General features: G+C 53.0%; 1 protein-coding gene across 1 annotated transcript; it reads left to right on the top strand.

Moving 5' to 3' along the window:
* Nucleotides 1-22,764, top strand: RGMA (repulsive guidance molecule BMP co-receptor a). The gene is made up of 4 exons (XM_038147442.1): nt 1-365; nt 7,393-7,508; nt 19,363-19,874; nt 22,069-22,764. The coding sequence occupies exons 1-4, from the start codon at nt 352-354 to the stop codon at nt 22,762-22,764; spliced, it is 1,338 nt and encodes a 445-aa protein (XP_038003370.1). The 5' UTR covers nt 1-351.
* The last annotated feature ends 2,787 nt before the right edge of the window (nt 22,765-25,551 follow it).

The raw sequence follows: 25,551 nt of genomic DNA, 5'->3' as shown, positions 1-25,551 counted from the left end.
GAGAAGGGAAGGAGGGAGGAGGGAGGGGACCTCCCTATCTGGCTCTATCTCCTCCGCTGCCTCTCACATGCTCCGGGAGGGCGATGCGGCTCCCCGCGTCCCGCTGAGCGAGGCCGCCTGCACCCCGCCGGGGCTGCCCGCAGGGCGGGGGGCTGCCCGCGCCCCTCGGCCTCCACCCCCCCTGCCACCCCCACTTCGACCTTTGGGGGCTTTTACTATTTTATTTCCTTTGGGTTTTATTTTATTTAGTTCTTCATTTTTGTTTTATTTACCCCTCCTGGAAAAAAAAAATTACAAAAAAAAAAAAAGCCGCGGCTGCCCGCACCGACCCCCGCGGGGCTGGAGAGGCTGATGCGGCCGCCAAGGTAAGCGGGGCGGGGGCTGGGGGCCCCCCCGGCCGCATGTCCCCCGGCTCCCTGCATGGCCCTTCCCCCTCCGGACCTGTTGAGGCTCCCGGTCCCCTCCTGGCTCCCCTCTTCCCGGCCGTTTTTATAAGGAACCTGGATTTTTCCCGCTTCCCCTGCCCGGCTCGGCGCTAGCTGGCATGCATGAGGTTATTCATTTATCCTCCCTTCTGATGGTTGCCACTAAAGCTGCTCCCTGCTGCGCTAAGTCAGTCGAGTAATTCCTTGCAGACCACTGATGAGAACTGTAAACATCCTCCCCAATATTTCCCCCTTTCCCTCGGATTGCTCATCCCGGGGCTGATCGCGGTTATCGAGACCGGAGCGGGGACACAAAGCTCTCCCTGAACTCCCCGGGTTCCGAAGTGCTTGGGGGGTTTACGAGCTCCGAGGGGAGGAAGGCGTGGGGTGACAGCTGGACAGATGTGGGACACGGCTGGGACGGGCACATCTGTGCGCAGGGAGAGGATGGGCAGCGGGAGTGCGGCAGGGCAGGGGGAGCGACTCCGTCCCTGATGTCCTGAGCCCGTCAATAGCCCAAAAATCTCCTCCAGGAGACGGGGGGACAGAATATAGCCCCCAGACAGCACAGTTCAAACGCACCAGCCAGAGCAGCCCTTGTCCAAGCTTCCACTTTGGGATATAAATGTTGCCCTTCCTAAAAATTACATATATTTATGGAAACCGGGCTGCGTTTGCAAGACAGGTGCTTTTTGTTGTGGTGGTGGTTGTGAGGCAGGAGATGAAAGTTTGGTGTTGTTTTGATGTGATTCTTGATTGCTGCCTGTTGGAGTAATTGCATCGCAATTGCTCAGAGGTAGAATCAATTTCCCCAAATTGAGATTTTAATGGGAGCTCGCAAGCTGCTGTTATGTCATGTGGTTTAAGGCGGCGTTGGATTGCATTTATTTTATAAACTGGATACTTTTGCAGGCGGCGCAGGGATAACAGCACCACCCAGTGGGGCCGCAGCCCCGGCCCAGCCCAATCCCAGTCCAGCCCAGTACCAGCCCAGCTCATCCCAGTCTCAGCTCAACTCCAACCCTGCCTTAGTCCCAGCTCAAACCCCATCCCCAGTCCCAGCCTTAATCCCAGCCCAACCCTAACCCAGCCCAGCCCAGCCCAGCCCCGAGCCAGGCACGCCCGGGAGGACTCCTGGTGCCAAGTCCAAGATGCTCCCCCTTCAAAAAACCTCCCGTTTTCGTTTGCCAAAATACCCACAGAAGTGCTGGATTAAAGTTGTTTGGGTTTGGGGGGTTTTCCCCCCATAAGAAGGAATGTCTCTTAGATATTCAGTGCAAAGTTTTAAATCATCTGAGGTCACTGTCACTCAGTGTCTCACAACTGAGAACGCAGGAAAGGCATCCTGTGTTGGGTTGTATTTCTGGCCACTGCTGTTGCAAATTGACAGAAGGAGACCTGGCAAAGCTGATTGGGTTTCACAGAGCTTTTTCCAGAGGATCCTTCAAACACCCCTTGCTCAAAGTGCTGCAGATGTAGGCTTGCAAACACTCGATGCCATCTCCCACCTTTAAATAGGATCGAGGAGATGTCCTTAGCTGACCTGTCAGTCAGAGGAGGGGAATTAGTCAGCTATGTTTGCACTTTCTTGAGATGTCAGGAGCTTTTAAAAGCAGCAGAGAAAGACTGTCCCGTCACACAGACTGCCTTCTGTCTCTGCTGGTAAGCGCCCACTTCTCTGCAGTTCTTCTGGTGTCCCTGCCCGTGGCAGGGGAATCAGAACTAGATGATCTTTAAGGCCCCTTCCAACTCCAACCATTCTGTGATTCTATGATTCTGATCATTTTTTGGCAGTTCAGATGTATCCATCTTTTCTGCTGAGCTGACGTTTGGCCATTTGAACTTGCTCTAGGGAACCTCCCAGCCCATCTTCTATTTTTGCTTAGAGGGGAGCCCAGATGTGAAGAAGATACACTACAGAGATATTGCTTGATATCTACCCCAAAGAGGAGACTGGGTCAGGAAGACCAGCTCCCTGCAGAGAATGAAATATACAGATGGTGAATTCCAGCCAGCCCTCCAAACACTGCTGAACAAGGGATGGTTACATGTTCCCATGTGTAAGAATTAGGCCTCACCCCCCAGGGCTTTGCAGTCGAGGGAAAGGGAGAGACACAAATGAGTGCTAACAAGTCCAAAAAGTCAATGTGATGAACTCTATTTGCCTTAAAATATCCCTGCTTGTTTTGCTTTCTGGCAAAAAATGGGTGAAACTGGACGTTTTCCACCAGCCCGTCTTCCCTTCCCCTTATGCAGCCTGGCTGTTTTTCAGCATTTAGAGGTGATTTTTATGGCTGTGGGCTTGCAGCAGGCAATTTGAGGAGAGAAGGTTACCCACTGTGACTTCAGTGGGGGTTGCTGATAATCAGTTAATCTGCAGATGCAAGGATGCAGGTCAACAAAGAGTTCTTACATTTCATTTACTGGTGGCACAAAGCTGTATTTTTTTTCCACCTTTCACAACTGGCCTCTTTTTACACAGGCAGGTTGGTGAGGCTGATGTTCACAGGGGCAGCTGTGGGAAGGAGGATTTAGATAAACCAACAGACTCCTCTCTGCACTTTGCTATGCAGGAGTGGGTCGCTTTTCAAAGCCCAGCTCTATGCCATCCCATCTGCCTGCCCCATCCAGCTGGTGCCAAAGTTCAGTGCAGGGCACTAACGAGATCCTGGGGGGACATTTTCCTGCTTTACCTGCAAGGAAACATTGGTAGGGAAGGGGGTTTAGATGCGTATTCGGCAGCTTGGAATGATGAGTAAAAGGCAGGTCTTTAAATTTAATTGTAGATATCAGAGGTGGCTGTTGCTGCATAAAAATGTTGGGGTATTTTTGGTTCTTCTTATTCAGAGGGTTTTTTTCTTTAGTGAGGGAATTGTTCAGCGCAAAAATGTTTGCTTTTATTTTCACAAACATTTTGGGATCAGTTGTCAAACCTCTCCAGGCAACAGCTTGGGGGGTTTCCGTTCCAAACTTCCTTTCTTCCTCCTTTAAGGAGCAGCTTGCTTTCTGCTGCTCACCCCAAACACACACATATCCCTGCAGAGCATTTTTTGCTGCTCACCCCAAACACACACATATCCCTGCAGAGGATTAGCTTCCTGCAGGAGTGATTATGGCTTATCCCAGACAGGCCATGATTTGAACACCGTGTCCTGAGGCAGAGCAGGAGTGTGGAGATAGTGGTGTGAAAAGTGGCCACACAGAAAGTTCATGGGAGAGTCAGGAGCAGACCAGGAGCCCCGACATCCACTCTTCTAACTACTAGTTGCAGCCCTCAGAAATACCCATGTTTACTATTTTAGCCATATAATTACAGGTAGTGAATGATTCCATTAGGAAGGCTGCAAGGGCAGCCCTCATCTGCAAACCTCTGGGTTCAAATCAGCCACATTCACTCAGCCCCACTGAAGCCCTCAGCCACGCAGGGCAGAGAAAAGGAGAGTTCAGCCCAGAGATCCCAGCTGAGTGTCCCATGGGAACTGTGACTCCTCCAGCATCCTGCAAATACCTCGGAGAAGGCTGTGATTTGCATGTCACCCCTCCACAGTGACACCAAACACGGCAGCAATGTGCAGATGACCACAGAGGTGCCTGTGCCCCGGAGCTGAGCCGCTGCAGTGGTTGCATGTCAGCGGTGGGTGGTTTCCCACATTCTGTTTGCAAGGAGCATGGGGCTCAATGCTGCCTGAACAGGGAGTCCTGGACGGGCTTTGAGAAGGAAAGAAGTTGGGGGAAACGCAGTAGCTCCGCATTTCCAAGCCTAGATATCCCCATAAAGCAGGGCACAGATCCGAATTTCACACAGCCTCTGATTCAGTAGGCGATTTAAAGTCCAGAGCTTTGATTCAGCTAAACAGAAAGGTGAAGTTTATTTCAAAACCATGTAAGGGGGAGCAGGATTTCAGAAACACACCTTATTTGGGGCCTTTTCCTCCCCGAAGTTACGGTTTGGACACATCTGTTGTTTTCTCCAGCGAAATCCGCTGCTTTGATCAGTGCCAAGAACAGCAATCCCATTTGCAATGCATGATGCAACGGAGCAAAATCAAGGAGAAATTTTTACAAACTGGAGCCAGGGGCATCCGACCGTTGCTTTATGGCAGCACAGTTTTCCCTACACCAAAGGCAGAATTTCCATCAAGGGTCTTATTTTAACTGTAATGCCTCAGACTGGATTCCAGGCTATCGCTGCAATGTGTCAGCCTGCCCCAAAACGGCAATACCAAAGTGGTGCTTTAGGTCAAACCATCAAAGCAGCCTCGCAGCAGCTATTTAACAGCTGGGTTTTAAAAGTTCCTAATTCAGATGGGTTTTTTTAGTTAAACAGATCATGTTAGATGTCATCAGTCAGGATAACAGCAGAAATTATGGGGTTTTTTTATTTTGAAATAAAAGCAAAAGTTGCATTGCAAGAGGAGAGGATGGGAGCAAGAGGAAGGGATTTGAGGTCTGGAACCCCATTCCCTGGATCTTCCCCCACCTTTCCTGGGCTCTCCCCAGCTCACAGACCCTCTCTCTCCTCCCCCTAGGCCCCTTCCAGCTCCAGCTGCCTACACATCCCATCAGCAGGCATTTCTTCTTGGGTGGTAGGAGCAGCTGGCAGGGTTTGGACATATTTGCCCCTGTTTGACATCCCCCACAAAGAGGTGCTTCGAGTCGGCGTTCCTCCCACACTGCCTCTGCTACAGGTCTGGATCCAGCCTGCCAGCTTTCATCTCCTGCCCAGCTCTGCCCACTCTGGCAGCTCCTCTGCACACAGAGCTCCCTCTGACTTTAGTGGACACCATCTGAGCACAGCTCTAGGACCAGCAGGACCAAGGCAGATATTCCGTTAGGCAGGCAAGGCCACAGGATTTTTTGATCCCATCTGGGTCCCAGATGGAAAAGCTGCAGTGTTTTAATTCCTGTTGCAGCCTGGATAAAGCCCCAGAGAAGCTCCTCCTTCTTTGGAAGCATGGGGGCTCACTTCCCTCATGGAGAAATAGATAGGTGTTAAAAGATATCTTTGCTTCTTGGATATTTATTCCCATCTCCTCTTCCTCTTTCTGTGGGATACGTGTTGTACTGGATCACAGATTCAATCCATGACAGGAAGGAGATCACCAACTCTTATTAGAGATTTAAGCCACAGTCACTTAAAAAAGCATCCTTAAGGATGTTTATGAGCTAGAAGAGGAGGTTTCCAAGAATAATTAGAAGAAATGTCAAGGAGTATCCCAGCCTATACCAACCTGCAGGAGGAAAGACGCGTGGTCTTACAGAGTTGGGAGAAGGTGTAAAACAACCATCATCCTTTTATTCTTTGTATAAGATCCCCAAAAGAAAGGAGATGAAACACCCGGATGGCAAGGGGACACACCATCAAAGGAGAGCTAATGATCCAAAACAGGGAAGTCATTAAAGCCTACACTCGTGGGCACCCTCATTCTGAAGTGGTCTTAGTTCACTGTGGCTAAAACATCCCTCAAGGGAAATTTTTAAGAGATCCAAGCTAAGTGGATGCCTTCCTGCCAGCCTAGCCCTCTCATGGGTGGCACAGACCCCTGGGATGGTGGGGATGCAGATCCAATCTGCTCACCTCCACACGCTGTGGCATTGCAGGAGGAAGAAAAGAGGATCTTGAAACCCAGCAGGCAAACGCCTGTGTGCTCGAAGCTGCTGTTCCACCTGATGGTCTGTGAGCAGGCAGGGCTCTCCCAGGGCTGGTGCCTGCCTGGGACTGCCCAGAGGATCTCTAAGGGAGGCGTAAAAGTGAGACCCTGGGATAACCATACCAACATAATTGGTGAGACTTTCCCCCAGTGAACATCCAGGTGTGTAAGTGGGCTGGTGGTACACAGGAGGCAGTGGTGGCAGTCCTGAGTTTGGGTATTGTTATTCATCTCCATCAGTCCTTGGGTGGGTTGGCAGCTGGATTTGGGTACCTGACAGCCGTGCCCCTACATAAGGAGTGCCAGTTGAATGATAAGGATCTAGGAGACTTGCTGTTTCTGAGTCACCTGGGGTTACTTCACCGCTGCCAGTGCAGGTGCAGGTGAATGACCTGGAACTGTTGTGAAACTCTCACCTACCATGGTGCCAGGGCTGGGAAGACATGGAGGAACTCCATGTGCTGGGGGGACGCCATCCCCCAGCGGGCTGGAGACCTCAGTGTCGCTGTCACAATCCCTACCCTGCACCAGCTGCCTAAAGCCTCCCTGCCTCAGTTTCCCTCCTCTCCTGTATGACAGCCCCTTTACCGAAACTGCTTAATTTTTGGGCCCAGGATCCCAGGGCAAGGTTACCTTGTTCTTCGGATCAAAGGGCTCTTGGTAGGCCCATGGGAGAGGGGCAGGCAAGGCACAGTGGGTGTTGAGACCCACTGGGGTGGGGAGGAAGCCCCTGTCCCAAAGTGCCACCGAGCTGCGATGCTGGCACACATCAAGAGCCCTTCCCGTTACCCATCCTGCGTGAGACCACCGCCACCCCCTTCCCCCAGGGCACGGCAGAGCTTTGTGGCCCCATCCCCGTCTCCGACCCCCTCTCAGGGCTCTCCCCGGCTCTTTCTCCCGGCTCTTTCTCCGCGCTCCTCCCAGCCGGGCTCCCATGGCCGCGGCCGCTCCCGCCCCTTCCCGCAGCATGGCCGGGGAGGCGGGCGCGCTCGGAGGAGGAGGCGCAGAGCAGGATGCAGGCATTGGGAGGCAGCGGGATGATTGATGGCTGGGGCTGGGTTCTAATGGGAGGGGATGGAGAGGAGGAGGAGGAGAAGAAGGAGAAAAAGTCTGTGTAATCGTTCAGTGCAGAGCCCGGAGCTGGGGCCGCCCGTGCCTGCCGCGCTCCGCGGAGCCATGTGGGGATTTTGATTTAATTTTTTTTCCCCCGCAAGTTCTTTCGACTGATTTATTTTTCCCCTTTTCTCCCTTCTTCCTCTCTCCCCTTCTCCTTTTTTTTTTTTTTTTTTTTTTTCCTTTTTAAACTCTTCTTCCAGGGAGAGGATAGTGGTTAAAGCTCGAGCTGGATGGATGGGTATGGGGAGAGGGGCAGGATCCACAGCCCTGGGACTTTTCCAAATCCTCCCTGTCTTTCTCTGCATCTTCCCTTCAGGTAAGGAACAGCCTCTTTATTTTGCAGACTTTTCCCTTGTGTTTCTGGCAGCCCTTGGATCGCCGCCCCCGTTCCCCTGTCCCTGGGCCTCTTTCCCTCTCCCTCTCCTCGCAGCAGTTTGCCACATGTTTAAAATAAGCAAGTGGGGCTCAGTTTTGCTGCGTGCACCCCCAATTCCCCGTTCCCCAAGCAGTCGCGGTGGGTGTTTCTCCTTGACCTCGTCTTCTTTGTCTCCCCGCTCCTCATCCCACAAGGAAGGAGATGGTGGAAATCAAAGCGGCGAAGGCAGCCGGGAGGAGGTGTTCCTGACAGCGCCAGGTTACCTTGTTCCGCTCTTCCCGGCTGCCGCGAGAGGAAGGGGGGACACTGGCGGGGTGACCCACCTATGAACACCCCCAGCCGACATTTCTGCCGTGGGAGCGGTGTGCTCCTCGCTCCTCGCCCCCGCGGAGGGCAGAGCCGGGCATTGGTCGCGGAGGGGCTCGGGGGGGTCCCTGCGGTGTGGTTTGGGGTCGGTGGGGGCCCGGGGGTCGCACGGCCCCGGCGGGGGGAGCGCGGCCGCGGGGCGCACCTGGGCGGGCGGGGGATGCGCGGGCGCTGCGGGCGGCCGCCCCTTCTCCCTCACCGCCGCACGGCTCCGGGGGCTCAGCAGCCTCGTCTGCTTGGAAAACTTGCCCTGGCTGGGCCGGGAGCAGTCGTGCTGTCCGAGGGCGGGATGGCAACCAAATGGTCCCGCCGAGCATCGGCACCCCCGGGCCGGCCGCTCGCACCCGCCGCGGGGCTCGGCCCCCCCGCCGCCCCCGGCCCCGATGTTTGTATTGTGTCAGAAAAGGGGAGAATTTCAGAATTACAGCTGAAAACGCCATCTGTTTCCAATGAATCCCCCATAGTTTTTCACAATGTTTTTGGCAGATCTCTGCCTGCAAATTCCTTCAAGCCCTGAGTGCTTGTTTTTGTTGGGGGAGGGGAAACCCAGTCCACAGAGGCGGATTTGTTCCTTCCAAAACTCTCCAGTTTCTTTACCTCTTTTTTTTTTTTTTTTTTTTTTCACTTGCAAGGGGGGAAAAAAATTGAGAGAAAGAAGGAGGGAGAAAGGGAGAGATTTAAGCCTTAGAGTTTTTCTATCTCCCTTTTTATTTTAGTAAAACTTCCATTTTTTAAAAAATTTTAATTTCTTAATTTTAAAATCGCCTCTGCCTTTCTTTTGCATAACCGTAGGTGAAGCAGTCTTGCACACACATGTAGGAAATAAATAAATAACTGCTTTACGCCCTTCCTCCCATCTTTGCCCTCTTCGCCCTCTTCCAGGAAGACCTTTTCAGCGCTGCCCTTAGCACTGAGGTGTCTCCCTGGACCCCACTCTTCCCATGAAATTTCCCAGCAGGCTGGAAGCTGAACCCCCTGTTTTTTTTCTGGAAACTCTGGAGCTGCTCCCATATGTGTTGCTTAACGCCCTTTTTGGAGCGGTTGAGTTGCAAAGCGTCGAGGCTGTGAGATTTACGGTGCAAGAAAGAACTTGATAGGAGATCTGGCTGGCTGCTTTGTTTGATTCTCCCTTCAGCAGTCAAATAAGGTGCAAAGAACTGGCAGAACGAGGCGATCCAGAGCCCGCGGGAGCGGGGCGCAGGCGGAGACGGGGCTCCCCGTGCCGTGGGCTGGGAGCAGGCTGGGGGCTTCTTTGAAAGTTTTGTGGGTGGGAAGGTAGGGAAGAAGGAGGATTTATTCCCTGCCATATCCTTTTGGCCCTTTTTCCCTATGCTTGCTGGGAATTTGTGGGTTCCCAGCAGGTTCCCAGCACCAAGGAGGCTTTGCAGCCCTCCTGGGAGCCCCAGGTGAGCAGGGCCGCTGGAGGCTGCCCAAGCGGGTGCTCGGCGTGTCAGATCAGTGCCTCGCCGAGTCCTGCCCTATTTATTTATTTGCTTAACCCCCCCTACGCTCACAGCCCGGGCTGGATTCCCACTTGTGCTGCTCTCATACTGATGGCTTCGCCCTGCTGCCTCCTGGGCAGCCCCCACCATCCAGTGCCCTTGGGCTGGGTGCTCTGGCCGTAGGTCAGGGTGACCGTGAGGCAGCTGGGGAAGGAGGTCTGGGCAGAGCACGCCACTGCTCACTGTTTCCTTGGCAGAAATTCTCCTTGGAGCTTGTGCCAAGTCCCAGTGTTGGATGCTCATGGGTGCTCTCCCAGCTGAGACCCTGATCTCCTGGGTGAAACAAACCTGTGCCTCCCAGTACAGGCTGTGCTTAGTTTTCTTGCAAATCCTTTTGTACTTCCAGAATCTAGCCCTGGGTGTTTTTGCCCCAGGTGTGGCAGGCTCAGGTTTGCTTTGGCTTACCCTGTTTGTTTCCAGCTTGGCTGTTTTTGGCTGTAATACACTCCTGCCTCCGTAAAAAATCTGGAGTTTTCTACTCTGGGTCCATCCAGGCAGTGTAGTGGATTCCAGATAAGGATCCAACCCAATTGGATGTGTATCAGAGTAGTCAATAAATGGCTTTTGTCTCAGCAGCAGGGAGGTGATGGCCGCATTAAGCCAAAATTGAGGTCGGGGTTTAGAGGCTAAAATAACCCCACAGTGCTGTGAACATGGAGCCCATCCTGGGGAAGGTAGAGGCAGGGGAGGAACGCGCCTGTGCGGGATGTTGTCAGGGCAGAGAAGAAGGGAGGGATTCAAACGTAAACCTGGAAATATTTTGGCTTCCCTGTTTTGTTGCAAGCTTGGAGCTGGTCTTGTACTTGGAACAGGGAGTTCTCTGCCACTGCCAGCAAGGCACGTTGTGGGGCTGGAAGGAGGTGCCTTGTTTTTGTTATAAATGGGGTGGATATGTTGCTTTTTTCCACAGAAAATCGTGGAATTCCCGGCCCTTGGTTACTGGGCACAAGGCAATGTTAAGAGTGACTTTGGGTTTATCATGGGAACAGTGGAGGTTTCTTTCTCTGTGGCCTGGACAGCTGTGCTGAGTCGGATGTGCACATGAAAGTGCTCAGAGGGCTGGGCAACCATAAAAACTTCCTGACCTGGGGGCTCTTCTGGGGCTCTGCCCTGACCTGCTGTCCCTGGAGAGCCAGGCTGCGGCCCCAGTGACAATGAGCTTTGTGGTCTCCCTTCTGGCTCCCTGATGGGCACATCCCATAAAGCATCCGTAGGCTCTGGCATAGCAGTGTGTGGCCCAACCAAGCCCCTCCTCAGCCCGTCAGTCCTTCAGGGGATCCCACAGCCAAGCCCTACTGCTCCCAAGGGATAAGTGTTGGTGAGACAGTGAAAGAGGTCAAAGATGAGGGCTTTTGATTCATCTAGATGAGTTTGATTTGGTCTGATTTGCTTTTCTGTTGGAGCAGACACCAGACTTGGACTAAGGGGGAGTGTAGGAACCCAGGACCAAAAGAACCTCAGGGTCCCAGGTGGTTTGAAGGGGGCTGGAGTGAGCTCAGGGCTGCTGGAATCCAGGAATGATGTGTGGTAGGGTGACAGAGAAGGGGTTTTGGGGAGGATGGGGGTTGTGGGGAGATGCAGCCGTGGTGGGCCGGTGAGGGGTGCCCTGGCCTGTGTCTGGCTGTCCTTGCAAATCCCATCCTGATGCCACAGATCAGGAGTGAGCTGTGCAGGCAAGGTCCTGCCTGACCGTGCACAGCATCCAGAGTGCACTTGTTAGAGGAGAGCTCCTAAATGCCTTTAAAAAGCTCTGTAGCCTGCACTTGGCAGCTACTGGGATGAAAAGAAGAGGATATTTATTCCCTTGTCTGTGAGCTCTCAAAATAACAGTGCGTTCGATTGTAGCCTCAAGATTGCTTTGCACTCAAGTGCAGCTCGGCTGAGTAAATCACTGCTCCACCAGCTGAAATTCCTGCAGCAAGGGGGAGAATTGAATTATAGCCAACTGCAAAACCAGATGCCATCCCCTTGATGAAGTCATCGGGCTCTCACTGCAGAGAACAAGCTGGCTCCGACACACACGCAGCCCTGGTAGGCGCAGACTGAGCCGCTCTGTCTGATAGCCTGGCCGTGGTGTGTGGGGTGGCCAGGGTCTCGTGTCCCCACAGCTGCAGGGACAGCAGGTCCTTCAGGGGGGCATTGAGTCCCACTTTGCACTACATGAGCATCCAGAAGTGCTTGGCCATTCAGTTCCAGCAATCAGAGCTGTCCCTGATGTACAGGTTTTATGGGTCAGGCAGAAAGCAAGCTTCACTCGAGGCCAAAGAATTTTCTCCTCCCTTGGTTTCCTCTCCTTCCTGGACAGCTGTTGACTTTGGTCCCCAAAGGTTTAGTAATGATCTATGGCATTTTGGGTTTTGGACAAGCTACCTTTTTCTCTTGCTGTGTGACACACTCCAGCTGGCCCTTTCTGAGATGACAAGGGCATGTGGCAGGACATGACTCTGAACTTTGCCAGCCCACATGAGAAAGCATCACTGTGCTGGGATACAAGTGGGGGAGCAGTGGGACTGGGGGAGTGCGTTCCAGTTAGAAAGTTACTTTTTCTTCTTAAAATTAAAACCTGAGTCCAGGAGAGGCAGCATTTAAAAATAAATAAACCTCTGAAGGTCTATGGCCATGAAAGATGAACAGACTCTGTGACTTCCGTGGGGTATGAGTGATGGGGAGGGAGTCTGGTGCTGGATGGGAGCCCAGTCTGCAGGAATGGATCCACAGGGGTCCCCTGCATCCCCAGGTGGGGCTCCAGCATCAGTCAGGTGTCTTGATGGGCTTTTGGGGCTGCTGCCTTCCAGCCGGGCAGCTGCCACCCCACGCCCTGCGTAAGCCAACGCCTCCGATTGAGATGCCGCAATTTTTTGGCAGACATCTAATTGTATAAATTTGCCTCATCCAGATTTATGTGCTCCGGGCTTTTCTCCATCTCCTCGTTTTGTATCTCATTTACCTCTGCGTTTGAAGGGTTGAAATTTCACAAGAGCACGGCGGGGATGATTATTCCTAGAGGGAATCCACACCTGTGAGCAGAAAGTGTTTCCCTGCCAGCCCTGCCGCGGCCCAGGCGAGGGGGAGGAGGGCGAGGGACCCGCTGCCACACCTGGGGGGCCCCCGGGCACTGGTGGGTGGCAGCGCTGCCTTCAAAGGCACCCTGGGAAAACAGCTTTGGCATGGGGAGAGAGATGTCTGCTGGAAACCTGAAACACTCGGCAGTGGGGGTGGCTGGCAGAGGTGACCTTATCCAGGGACCGCTGCTCCAGAGATATGGGGACATGAATAGTGGTGGCTGAGGAGGAAGGCGAGGGTGATGCTTCATGCTGGGCATGAAAGTGCAAATTCACCTCTCTTCCCACGGTGCTCATCTTGGGTGAAAGCCTTAACATCCTTCAGTGTCCTCATCTCTAAACTGGACCATTTGCCTGAGGAGATTTACCAGGTCTTCGGAACTGTTGGTGAAAGTGTCCAGGTGCACTCCCAACGGGGAAGGTCAGGTGTGCAGCCCCAGAACAGCTTCCTAGCCTGCAGCACACTGTGCTGCTGGAGAGCCAGCTTTGTTAGTGCCCTTCTGCAGAGGAAGAGTCAGAGATCACTGCCTTATCGCTTCCCTCCCTGCTCATCCTCCATCCACCAGCTCGTGGAGGAGTTAAACCTGCATCTCCTGAACCACCCACTGGCACCGCTTCTTCTGAGCAGGCAAAAGCTCAAGGGCTGAGGCAAAGGTAGCACTAAGGCCCAAATCCCAGGAGGAAAATTCAAGAACAAAGTCTGTGACTCTGTTGCTGCAGTGTCTGTTGTGCTGGTTCCCTCTCTCAGCCCATCATGCCTACTGAACTCCCCAAGGTTTGCTGGTAGTTCTCAGAGCAGCACGGCTCTGGCTGGCAGCTCCATGGGTGGTGCCCTCTCCGATGGTGTCTGCTCACCCTTCTCCCTGCACATGGATGCTGAGGTTGAGCCTGGAGGAGCAGTGCTGGCTGGGGGGCTGGGGAGAGCCGCCTTGGCTGGCGCGGAGCATGCCGGGTCAGCCGTAAGCTGAGTCTGGAGCCAAAAGAGCTGACTAAGTGACAGCAGCGATCAAGGGCTCCTTCGGCAGCGTGCAGCAGTTTGTGCTGGAGCTGCTGAAGACACTGACTCTGCTGGTTTCCTGCCTGTACTTGCCCTGTGTCTCTGTGATGCCTGCAGAGGAGAGATGGGGGGCCGTGAACTCGGTGCTGAGGACAGAAAGGAGGTGGCCGTGGCAGGTCCTCTGGATGCTTCAGTGATTGACATGGGCTGAAACGAGAAAAATCTTTCTGTGTCCCTCTTCTGACTTCAAGGAGCTGGTTTCTCCTTCCCCCAGCATCCTCTTGAGCAAGACAAGGACTGGGTAAAAGGAAGCTGCATGGTTTGAGGTGTGCTCTGGGGTACATCTAGAATCACTTTATCGTACACAAAGTAGGGCTTTTGCCTGGATTTAGTGCATTTGCTGCTTTTGCCAGTGGAAATGAGCACATAACCTTCCCCAGCGTGGAAGGTGGCCCCTCCGAGCCAACCTCCCCACGCACACCCTTGCAAAATATGAGCCCCAGCTCTTTAAGCGAGTCAGGTTTATTTTTCTCTTTCAGTCCCCTCCTCCTGGTCCTCCCCCCACTTCAGTGCAACTGAAACCTGATCTAATCCCTTTGCACATGGGTAATTTATTGGTCTATTGGGCTTTTCTTGATGGCAAATTGCATTGTCTTTCTTCCTGGGTTGAGGCTTTGGAGCAGTTTGCTGCATTCCTGCAGCTCTTTTCTCAGGGCTGATCTTTCACACCCCCTCTGAGCACAGTCAAATCAGTTTTATTGGGCCTCTTTGTTATGCAAACAAGGCAATAATAACCAGGCTATTATTCTGCAAGATTGTGCTTGATTAACAGTTCAAAGGAGGTCGCTGGAAGAGCCCGGCGCTGCCTTCCCGCACAAATCCTTTCACCGAGCTTGGGTCAGGTGGCCCTTGGGTCTTGCTCGCCCCACGGTGCCCCGTGGGCTGCGGGAGAGCTGTCCCTGCCCGTGACATCCCATCCATCAGGGCTGCACCGAATCGCTCCTTTCTCTCCCTGGTGTGACAAGGCGCCGGCTGATCCGTGTCATAAAATAGAATCACAGAATGATTGGGGTTGGAAGGGGCCTTTAAAGGTCATCCCGTCCAACCCCCCCCCCCCTTCCATGGGCAGGGACCTCTTCAGTGGGGATGGGGCACCCATCACCTCTCTGGGTAACCTGTGCCAGTGTCTCAGCACCTGAATTGTAAAAAAATTCCTTCTTTGTATCTAATCTCACGACCCTCATGGGCATCAAGATGTGGGTCCAGCATGGCCACCATGAGGAATGTTGCTCATGGGGACAGCCCCTGGGACAGGAGCAGCATGAGGGGCTGGATATGAAGCACGGTGTTAATTCCCTCAGTTTTTACTTGGGACTCCCAATACCTTGCTGGAAGCAATCCCTTGTGCTGTGTTTTTAAGGAGCAACGTGATTTTTGATTTTTTATTTTTTTTAATACTTTTGGGTTCGTTTTCATTCTGGTGGTGACTGCTGTCTGCCTGTGAGCAGAGTAGCCCACATCTCCTTGAAGCTGGCAGATGTTGCTGGTATTTAGCACCTTGGAGAATCGTGCCTTTCCTATTGAGGTGTCAGCATAAATATGTTTATTTAGATTACTTAAATAAATATGTGTTTAGGAGCCTAAGTCTGGGCGCTCAGATCTGAGGCCAAAGGTAATTACGTTTTACTGTGTTCTCCAAAAAGGCCCTTTACTGCATGTGTGAGGCTTGCACATCTACACTTCAATCCATGTATTTGGAAAAACGCGGGATGATGTATTTGCATCACATGTGGGTGATGAAATACTTTCCAGCCCGTTAGGAACCAAGAGGATATTAAAAAACATTGCTTAGCAGTGAACACTTTAAAATTAACAGGTCTGGTGAACTTGCATTCAAGAGTCTTAAAAGAATTGGCTTTTGCTTACAGAAATTAATTTCCAGTAATTCTCTTTGTTACCGGAATTACAGGAGAACAGATGAAATGTTGGTTTTGTGCTAGTTTTCTGTAAGAGCCTGATTTGGGTAAATGAAATCCAGGTTACTTGACACCCGTTAGAGGGAGAATGGGGGGGGGGCACTGATAATTAAATGCTGTTAAAGTTAGGTGTGTGCATATGTTTGAACACTTAATTTGGCATCAGGTAATGCAATGTACTGATGATGAGGGCATCTGATACCCCAGAACCCTGAGTGTGTGTTTGGTGGTCCGTGGGATGGTGTTGAATGGAGGACCAGGGCTTTCCAAACCAGGAGCTCAGGAAAAGGTCACAATTCTTTCATTGCCTGCTCAATGGGATGTCATGGTTAGAAGGCTGACCTCAGGAGAGTTGTGAGCATGTCTTTATCCCCGTGTCCTGTCGGGGTGGTAGGTTGTGCAGGAAACAAGGCTGCTGGAGGGAGATCTGATGGTGGGGCTGGGCAAACACCTTCCAGCGAGAACTTAAAAGTGCAAACAGTTTAGCTTATCTGGAGGATTGACAAGGGACTTGATTGCAGTGTGTAAATATCTTTGTGGGAAACACTCGTTACTAACGGACCTTTTACTGCTTTGGAGAAAATCGCTTGGTCTTTTTTATGTCCTTACAATGAAGTCAGATAAAATCCACTTAGAACCAAGACCCGTGTTTTGTAAAGGTGATAAACTCCTGAAACAGCCTGCTCAGGAACGGGGTGGGTTTTCAGTGGGCACAGACCTCAGGAGTCCTCACGGGAAGTGTCCCTGAACAAATGGGGGATATGGGAGGGGGCTGTCCTAGTCCAGGTGGTTTTCTGATTTTTTTTTTTTCTGGCTTTAACTTTCAAGATAACAAAGGAAATTTTGTTCTCTGGTTTGAGTGGCACCAAGGCCTTGAAAGAAGATCGTGGGGAGGGTTGGGAGGTGGCTTGGAGGGGTTGAAGTCACTTGTGTGTGAGATGAAGGCTGCTCTGCCATGGATGAGAAATCACCCATACCTGGGGATGTCTCACAGATCCCAGGAGAGAGAGCCTTGCTGGGTTCCTGCTTGAGAGGGATTTGTTTCCATGCTAAGTCATCTGTGGTTGAAAAACAGAACCATTGTGAGTCGATGGAAAATAGATTATGCGAAATTGAATAAACATCGTTTCTTGGCCGGGGTACAAATGAGCCTGCACCACTGTGCCAAAGCTGCTGCCAGAGGGGACGAGGCAAGGCTGCTTGGGAGGGGCGAGGGTCGTGTTTGCTCTCCTGCGATCCCTTTGTCAGCTGTGCTCCCTCCCCAGCAGCATGAAGGCTTTGCCATGAGGGTGGCTGGGGAAATGTCCATGGGAAAGGCCAGGCGTGAGCGGCCCCGCTCACACAGCGCCCAGCGCCGGGGCACCTGGATTTGGAGATCTGGCCTTATATGGGGCCCTGAGCGAAACAGCCAGAAGGGGATCGGTGCCAAAAGTGCAGCGATAACATCTCAGAGCAGAACGCTCCCCCTTCAGGCGCAGGGAGGAAGGAGATGGGCTTCCCTGCCCTCCCTTTGGTTGGGGTTTTTTAATTCAGTACCTTATAAAGTCATGTGTGACCCCGGGCAGGGCAGCAGTGGGGGATGCTCAGCAGCAGGATGTGCCCGGCACTGGGTGTTGGGGGGCTGTTCAGCAGGGCCCTCTCTGTCCCTAGGCAGCCTGCATCTCCTCATCCAAGCGAGTGAAGCAAGTCCTTAAAGAGCAAGAGGCAGTGGGTTTGTTACTACTGAAAAAAATCCTCTCTACACAGCAGCTGAAGGGCTGGAGCAGGAAAAGTGCTGCAGCCAGGACTCTGCAAGGTGCTCCCGGGATGGGATGCTTTGTGTAGGGCATCCTGGTGCCTTGCTGAGCTGTGGGGTGTGCGGCTCCTGCGTGTCCAGGGATGTGTCCTCCAGCTTCTCCTGGGGCTGTGCGGGCAGGTCGGGCTGCAGTGACAGCACCTTCTGCCACACGAAACCCCAAGGCATTCTCAAGCTGTACATTAGCATAACAACTAGGAGAGCAATGACTTTAATTGCCTGATGCCACAAGGGTTTGGGATAACCAGCAGTGGTGGCACTGGTCACACTCCTGCGTGCTGTTTTGACTCCCGCCCTCCATTATGACAGTCCTGGAAAAACCACACTCCTAGGATGAACAAGAGAGGGATGAGAAATAATAAATATCTTTAAATTTGACCCATACATGCAAAGGACTTAGCAGAAATATGAGCCCATGTCCCAGGTCAGAACCTTGTTGTTGAGTCACCTCTGGTCAATGATGAGTTAAAGGCTTTCCAAAGAGCTTCTTGCACGTTTAAGTGGGATGCTGCCAAGACCAAACAGCTCCCGGGTTCTCGGTGCTGTTGCTAGCATCTGAGTTTATTAAACATGAATTTTAAAACTGTGAGGAACCTGTCACCATTTCCTATTTGCACTTCAGCCTTCTTCAAAACAGAGAGGAGACTGGCTTGTTTCTCACAGCCGAACTGCTCAGTGTTTTATAGTCTAAATCTCCCTTTCTGATTTTCCAGCACCAACTCTGTTTAGGTTTCCAGCACTGTGATGTTTAAAACTCAAACATACTGTTTTCCCTGAAACAATACTGGGTTTTGTAACTTTCTTTCTAAACAAATCTGAGATACTTTTGGCACAGATGCCCTGCCAAGCTCCTTCTAAACAAGCCCCAAGACAGGAATATATGGGCATGCCTGCAAAAGGCACCATGAAAGCATCTGGAAATGGTGGGACTTGTCTTCTCCTCCTCCTGCTGCCTTTTCTGCCTGAACCCGTCCTGTTTCCAAGTGCTCTGAGGGGGTCGATTGAGAGGAAGGAAAATGCCATGAATTTTAAGTAGTGTGAGCCTGGGTTCACCCAGCAAGACTCCAAATTGGCAGGGGCAGAGCAGCGTCTGTGACATTCAGCGGTGGCCATGTGCTTTCTGCACAGCTACTTTCAAGTCTGCTCCAGGGAAGCCACACTGCCCTAGGGAACAGACGTTGTGTGTGGGGGGAAGAAGCAGGATCTGAATTTTCTTTGCCTTCCTCTGCCTTGCCAGGAAGCACCAGGGCTGCAGCTGAGCCCGGCAAAGGCCCTGCAGCCTCTGGCTTCTGCCTCCGCCTGGGCAGCGCACGGCGGGTGGGAAGGGAAGGGAAGGCGGGGGCTCGCTGGCATCCCCGCACCTGCTGTGCCGGTTTTTCTCCTCCACCTCTTGTTCTCTCTCAGCGGGCCGTGGTGGGGAACGGGCTCCCAGGGCTGGGCAGAGCCGCACAGATGCCAAGAAAGAGGTTTTTTGGCTCCTGTTTCTTTACAGAGGCAGAGGGACAAGTGCTGCAGCGTCACTGCTGTGGCACTGGTGATGGTGGATGGGCTCTGGCTGTGCTGCAGGGTGGGTCATTGCACTGGTTCTGCTCTAACCTGGGCACAGTGGTTGTGATGCTGCTCTGTTTGCCCAAGCCTGTAAAGGAGGAAAAGGGAGAGAGCTTTGTGCTGGTAGAGATCAGTGTGTGGACACAGCGCCCAGTAACTCACGCAGCACAGAGCTTAGAATGTCAAACCCTAAAAGGGCATTAAAAACCCCATTGCATTAATGATCCTCCGTCATCATTGCTTATGAATATGTCCCATTCTTCCACACCATGGTTTCCCCCCATGATCATTCATCTAAAGGCTGGATGTTCTTTCCCTTTTTGGCTTCAATTGGGGCAGATCCTGTTGGTTTCTTTAGCTTTGATGCATGAGAGTTGGGTCATGTGAGAGGGTCACGTCTGGTGAGCGAGGCCCCGTCACGCGGCCGGGCCGGTGTCATGAGTTTGGGCAGCGGGAGGAGGCCGCGGCCTCTGGACGGGCTAGAGCTGGGCATCCCACCCGCAGGCAAGCCAGCACTGACCCCCTTGTGTTCTCCTCCCCTCCCGCAGTGACATCTCCATGCAAGATCCTCAAGTGCAACTCTGAGTTCTGGGCGGCCACGTCGGGCTCGCACCACCTGGGCGCGGAGGAGGCGCCGGAGTTCTGCACGGCGCTGCGGGCCTACGCGCACTGCACGCGCCGCACCGCCCGCACCTGCAGGGGAGACCTGGCCTACCACTCGGCCGTGCATGGCATAGACGACCTCATGGTGCAGCACAACTGCTCCAAGGATGGCCCCACGTCCCAGCCCCGCCTCCGGACATTGCCCCCTGGGGACAGCCAGGAGCGCTCCGACAGCCCCGAGATCTGCCACTACGAGAAGAGCTTTCACAAGCACTCGGCCGCCCCCAACTACACCCACTGCGGGCTCTTTGGGGACCCCCACCTCAGGACTTTCACGGACACTTTCCAGACCTGCAAGGTGCAGGGGGCTTGGCCGCTCATAGACAATAACTACCTGAACGTGCAGGTCACCAACACGCCGGTGCTGCCTGGCTCCTCGGCCACCGCCACCAGCAAGGTGAGCCTTGTCCCCCTGGACAGAGGTGGGCGAGGGCAGAGAGGCTTCAGAGCAGCCTTTCTTCCCTCCATGTCTTCCCCCATTTGCACATCTCCTTGGGGAGGGTTAGACAGAGCATGAGCTCCTCTGAATTTGAATGTTTGGCCATAAATATCAGATGTCCATCCTTCTTTTGTCCCCAGCCTTCACTGAAATGTGGTTCTTGTTGAGCACATCCAGCCCCATCACAGCGAGCAGGAGCCTTCATGGCCAAGCCAGGTATTGCAAATTAAGAGGACTCCCACCTTGGGATTGCTATGAACAGCCAGATCAGGAATGATGCTGGCACCTCTTGGGGGACCCCAAGGCCCAAGCAAACCCAGGACTCTCTCCAGGGAGACTCCAGCTTGCAGGAAAAGCCTGGAGGGAGCTGAGCTCCTCACACTGCCTTCCCCTCTACCCAGGCTTATAATTGTCTCTGTGGTTTGCAGCCAAGTCAAGACATTTTGTGGGGAACAGTCTGTTCTGGAGGTGCTTTGACAGACTAAATAAACATCCTGAAGGTACAAGACAAACACAGAGAGCCCAAGTGAAAATGTGCTGCTGTGATACAGCAGGACTTGTGTGTCACAGCCTCAGCTTCAGGTGGGACCTGGAGCTGAGGAACTGGTGTGCTGCCCCTCGTGCAACAGCTCTAAAGCTAACAGGACACTTTTTGTGCTAAAGAAATAGTGGTGGGCAGTGATCCTCTTGCTTTTTGGAAAATGTCCTGTCCCACCATGTCTGGGAGTTCTGCTTCTCCCTGTGTGTGAGGAGAGGAGAGAAGCATGTATAGGAGAGGGGCTGCTTCTCTGCTTTGGATGTCACCCCTTTATCCTGAGCTGGAACTGGCAGTGAGGTTCTGACCTGTCCCAGATAAGCCCCCTAAAAGATACTTAATGATGCTCTGATGTCCTTACCTGCTAAAAGACATCAAAACCTGCTGAAGCTTGCGAGAAAGTCTGGCTTGAGGAAAGTGGTCTTTAAGGATCCCAGGACCTACTGGGATCGCAGGATCACCATCTTAATTGAGCCTTTTCTTATCTGCCTCACAGGCTTGTGGTGAGCAGGGATTAGTCATGAGATCTGCAGCATGAGCTGTGGGAAGCACTGCTGTGAGCCCTGTGCTGCTGGAAACGATGGGAGCACTCAGTCCTTGGGGCTCTTTGTGTTCTCTGCTCTCTTCTCCAGCCCCACGCCACTCTGGCCAGGTCTCAGTCTCCCCATTCATGGGGCCCACATGGCAGGAGGTCCCCTTGGTTGCTTCTCCCTCATGGGCAGAAAGGTGCAAGAGCAACTCTGTAAGAGCTGAAAGAGGAAACATAATTTGTACTGTTTGTACATGCAAATTCGACTCATTTTCTTCCCCAGGTCTTCCCTCCAAAAGCCAGGCCAGCAAGGGAAGAGCAAGCACTGTGAAGTCCTTCCTCTGGAAGGGGCCTGTGTTTGAGCTCAGCCAGGGGTGAGGAGGCATGTTGGGCTGTGTTTGTATCATAGAACCACAAAATCATTAAGGCTGGGAAAAACCTCTTAAGATCGAGTCCAACCATTAACCCAGCAGTGCCAAGGCCACCACGAAGTCACCCCTAGAAGGGTGACTGGAGCAGGCTGAGCACATGTGTGCCTGTGGGGTTGAGATGGAGCAGGACGTGTTTGAGGGCCCATGGGAGAAATCCTGTTGGTCTGCAATTGGTTAGGGAAACAAATTGGTCCAGCCCTTGGGATGTAAATGCCATGGGAGTCAGAAGAGAAGCTCCACCGCCTCCAAGGCAGTCAGGGCTCATCCCTGCTGCCATCTGCCAGCCCTGGAGGCAAGGCAGTGCTGCGTGCACGGGCATGCTGCCACAGGCCTGTGAGTAGGGATACTCCACCCAGCTCCAGCTGCAAGGAAGCTCGTGCGCTGGGCCTGGAGATAACAGGCAGATCCAGGTGGTGCATTCAGTCAAGCCTCGGGGTCTTGGATCTCTACACAAGTGTCTTCACCCTTTGGCTGGAGCAGGATCACCATGTCTGGGGGGCTAAAAGTCAGGGCCACTTCTTAAGATGAAGGACCATGAGCCTGGAGGTCACGCTCCTGTCTGGAGTGAGCATCCAGCCCTTCCACCTCCCACCCTGCTGCTGGGTCCTCTCGGGTGGTCATCACTGGCTGTAACCATGCTGCTTTCCTCCCCCACAGCTCACCATCATCTTCAAGAGCTTCCAGGAGTGTGTGGATCAGAAAGTGTACCAGGCGGAGATGGACGAGCTCCCCGCTGCCTTTGTCGACGGCTCCAAGAATGGAGGGGACAAGCACGGAGCCAACAGCCTGAAGATCACAGAGAAGGTGTCGGGCCAGCACATCGAGATCCAGGCCAAGTACATCGGCACCACCATCGTGGTGAGGCAGGTGGGGCGCTACCTCACCTTCGCCGTGCGCATGCCGGAGGAGGTGGTCAACGCCGTGGAGGACCGGGACAGTCAGGGCCTCTACCTGTGCCTCCGTGGCTGTCCAGCCAACCAGCAGATTGACTTCCAGACCATGCGCTCGGCCCAGGCCACGGAGGGCCGTGCCCGTCGGAAGGGGCCCCCCCTGCCCGCCCCCCCCGAGGCCTTCACCTACGAAACGGCCACGGCCAAGTGCAGGGAGAAGCTGCCCGTGGAGGACCTCTACTTCCAGTCCTGTGTCTTTGACCTCCTCACCACGGGGGATGTCAACTTCATGCTGGCTGCTTACTATGCCTTTGAGGATGTGAAGATGCTTCACTCCAACAAAGACAAGCTGCACCTCTATGAAAGGACACGGGTCCTGGCCCCGGGCAACACGGCGCCCACGGGAACACTTCCCACCCTCTGGGTAGCACTGCTGTGTTTGTGTTGGTTGTGCTTGTTGTAGAGGTTTGCTCCTTCACACCTTGGAGAGAAGGGAAAGGGGAGCAGGAGGCAACCAGGGATGAGATGCAGGTGTTGGAAAACAAGAGATTGGACATCAGAGCCACATGGGTTGTCCTCAACTCAGTCTCTCTCTTGGTGCAAGTCCTCCACCTTCCCAGCTCTTGCCTGGGAGGAATGTGCTGCCGGTGGGACCAGTCAGGAGTTTTTGTTGGACTGTACCTTGTCTGGACCTTCCTCACTTCCCCCTCCTCCTGCTGCCATTCGAGTGGGTGCTGGGGAGCCCTTGTAGCTACTGTGCTTGTAGCACTCCCCTGGTCCCAGCCGTGCGCGTGGTGACTGTGACACTGGCGTGTGTGAACGTGGCTTTGTCTTCAGAGAGCAGAGCCCACGAGGAGGGCACGGAGCGGTGAGACAGGACCAAGCCTGGCCAGCACAGCAGGGCAGGATGTCCTGCTCACCAGGGCTGGGCTCTGCTTTTTTGGCATGTCCCGCTCTGCCCACAGCCCTGCTGTTGCAGAAGGTGGTGCAAGGGGCCGAAATGGTGGGTAGTGATCCCAGACTTGGTTGGCTGCTGGTGCCAGGCACCTTCTGGGTGGAAGGAGGACACGTTCCTCAAGCCTTGGCCTGCGTTTTTTGTGGTTCAAAGGCGTCCCCTATTTTAGCCAGTTCACCTGGCTGATTCACTCAGTAGTTTTACTCCTGTCTCCCTTGTCTCTGCCTGGACCCACCGTGGACTCTTGATGGCAACGGGAGAAACCTGGCCAGTATTCAAGCAGTTTCTGCAACTTCTGCCCAGCGTTGGATGAGTTCCTCACACCATTCGCTCTCTGGTCCCCTAAAACTGCCAGCAGGGTGGCTGCTCAGTGGGAGACCCAACCTGCACCTCCCTCCAGCCCCTCCCTGCCTGTGGCTCGGCCTGGCCCAGCCCTGGGATGGAGCAGGAGCGTGGTGCTCTTTTTTTTTTGCTGCTAGGTCTCTGCTCTGCTCCCCATCCTGGGGCTGCGACTTGCAACCCCATTGCAGACCAGTTGCACCTTAAGCCCTTTGGGGCTTGAATCAGAAATGGGGCAATGTCAGAATTCAGCCAGGAGATGGGATGCAGCAGAGGACCCCCCCAGCTGCCTCCAGATGTCTGTTCCTGCCTTGAAACCATCAATAATCTCCTTCCCCCACCACGTAGTGCTGCCCATCTCCTCCACTCCATGTTCCTCTGTGGTTCACCCCATCACTCACTGAACAAACATCAAGACCACCTTTGGTCTGCGCCTTCAAGACCTCCTGGTGGGTTTCCCCCACCTTTCCTCAGGGGGAAGTTCCCAGAAACAAGCCCCAAAACACATGTCACACTTGGGGGCACCTCCTGCTCTCAAAAGGGAGGTCTCTGGGCGTGATGAGACAAGCTAGCACCAAAAGAGGTGGGAACAGGCTTGGTTTGGCAGTCTGAACTGGTGCCAAGAGGCAGCCTGGTGTAAATACTGAACATGACTATTCATTGTGTCCTTACAGCTCTAGAGCTCCATTTGTAAAGCAGCAGAGAAATGCAAACTTGTGTCAATTGATGTAATTTATATTGTCTCTTTAATATATAGAGCCCTGGCATTGATCTCGGTGTGACTGTACAGATGAAAAGATGTAATTGGTTTTTAAATGTTTAAGGAAAGAAAAGAAACAAAAAGATGTGTTTACTACTTTGCTCCTTGCTTTGTTTGCTGATGCCCCAGATACTCTGTTTAGGGAGATTTTGAAATAAGGATATCACAGTTTGGAGGTGCTGAGGGGAGCAGCCACTGGAGCACGGCACCTGACAGTTTCATTTCCCAATGCACTAATGCTCAGCCAGGCTGATTTGGACTTTCTGTTTCCTTTGTTCTAGAGAAAACAAACTTTAATCTTCCTTAGAAATTGAAAACCCACCTTTTAAAAGCCAAATTCTGTCTCTGGGCAAAGAAGAGGTTTATCCCACAGCTAAATACAGCTGTGCACAGCCTCCCTCTGAGCACACAGTGCTCCTTGAAAGCTGCCTGAGCTGGCCCAGCCACAGTGTGCCAACAGGTCAATAATTCCCTTAAGAGCTCCCCTTCCTATAAAACAATCACCCACAGCACGGCACGCTGTGGTTTAGGGACAGTTTCCATCCAAGGAAAGTCTGGTTATGGCTTGGCTCATTCCCTCTGTCCAGGTGGGTGCTCCAGTGGTGGCTGCTGGTGTGAGGTGGTTGGGGTATCCCTGTTTTAGAAGCAAACAGTGAAGCACTTTATTTTGGTTGTGTTTGACCCAGTTCTGATTAAAGGTGAAGTGTGGCCAAGAAGGACCCGATACTTGGAAACAAAACAAAAAAAAAACCATAGGCAAAGGGGGGGCATTCTGAAAAGGCCCCCCAGCTCCTCCCTGTGCTGAGACCCACGGGAGTGTCACCACCTGTAAATACTGTAAATTATTTATTGAGAGAAACACAAGTAAAGTTTGAGGTTTTTTTGACAATAAACGAGTGGGTCTCGCTTTGTTCCCCTTGTGTTGCCTGGTGCTGTTCCCCACTCAGGATGCAAGTGTTGCCCTATTTCTGCACTCACTCCAAAGCAGCTTTCTTCCACCTGAAGGACCCTCTGACAGCTCATTTCTGCCCTGAATCCTACTGAGAATTTCACTCTGGAGTTCGATTTATCTACAACCAAATGAGAAAATTAAAAAGGCGATGGATAGATAATAAACCATTAGAGCCTTGCCTCTCTGGGAAGGGAGATGTGCAGCAGTGGAGTCTAAGTGGGTGCCACCACCCTTCCCCTGCTCA

The sequence above is a fragment of the Motacilla alba genome, chromosome 10 (assembly GCF_015832195.1).
Source record: "Motacilla alba alba isolate MOTALB_02 chromosome 10, Motacilla_alba_V1.0_pri, whole genome shotgun sequence".
Taxonomy (NCBI): Eukaryota; Metazoa; Chordata; class Aves; order Passeriformes; family Motacillidae; genus Motacilla; species Motacilla alba.
This window is presented reverse-complemented; position numbering and strand designations above follow the sequence as displayed.

Coding starts and splice junctions, on each gene's coding strand:
- RGMA (XM_038147442.1), top strand. Junction 7,509..19,362: donor TCTCTGCATCTTCCCTTCAG/GTAAGGAACAGC, acceptor CCCCTCCCGCAG/TGACATCTCCATGCAAGATC. Junction 19,875..22,068: donor CGGCCACCGCCACCAGCAAG/GTGAGCCTTGTC, acceptor CCTCCCCCACAG/CTCACCATCATCTTCAAGAG.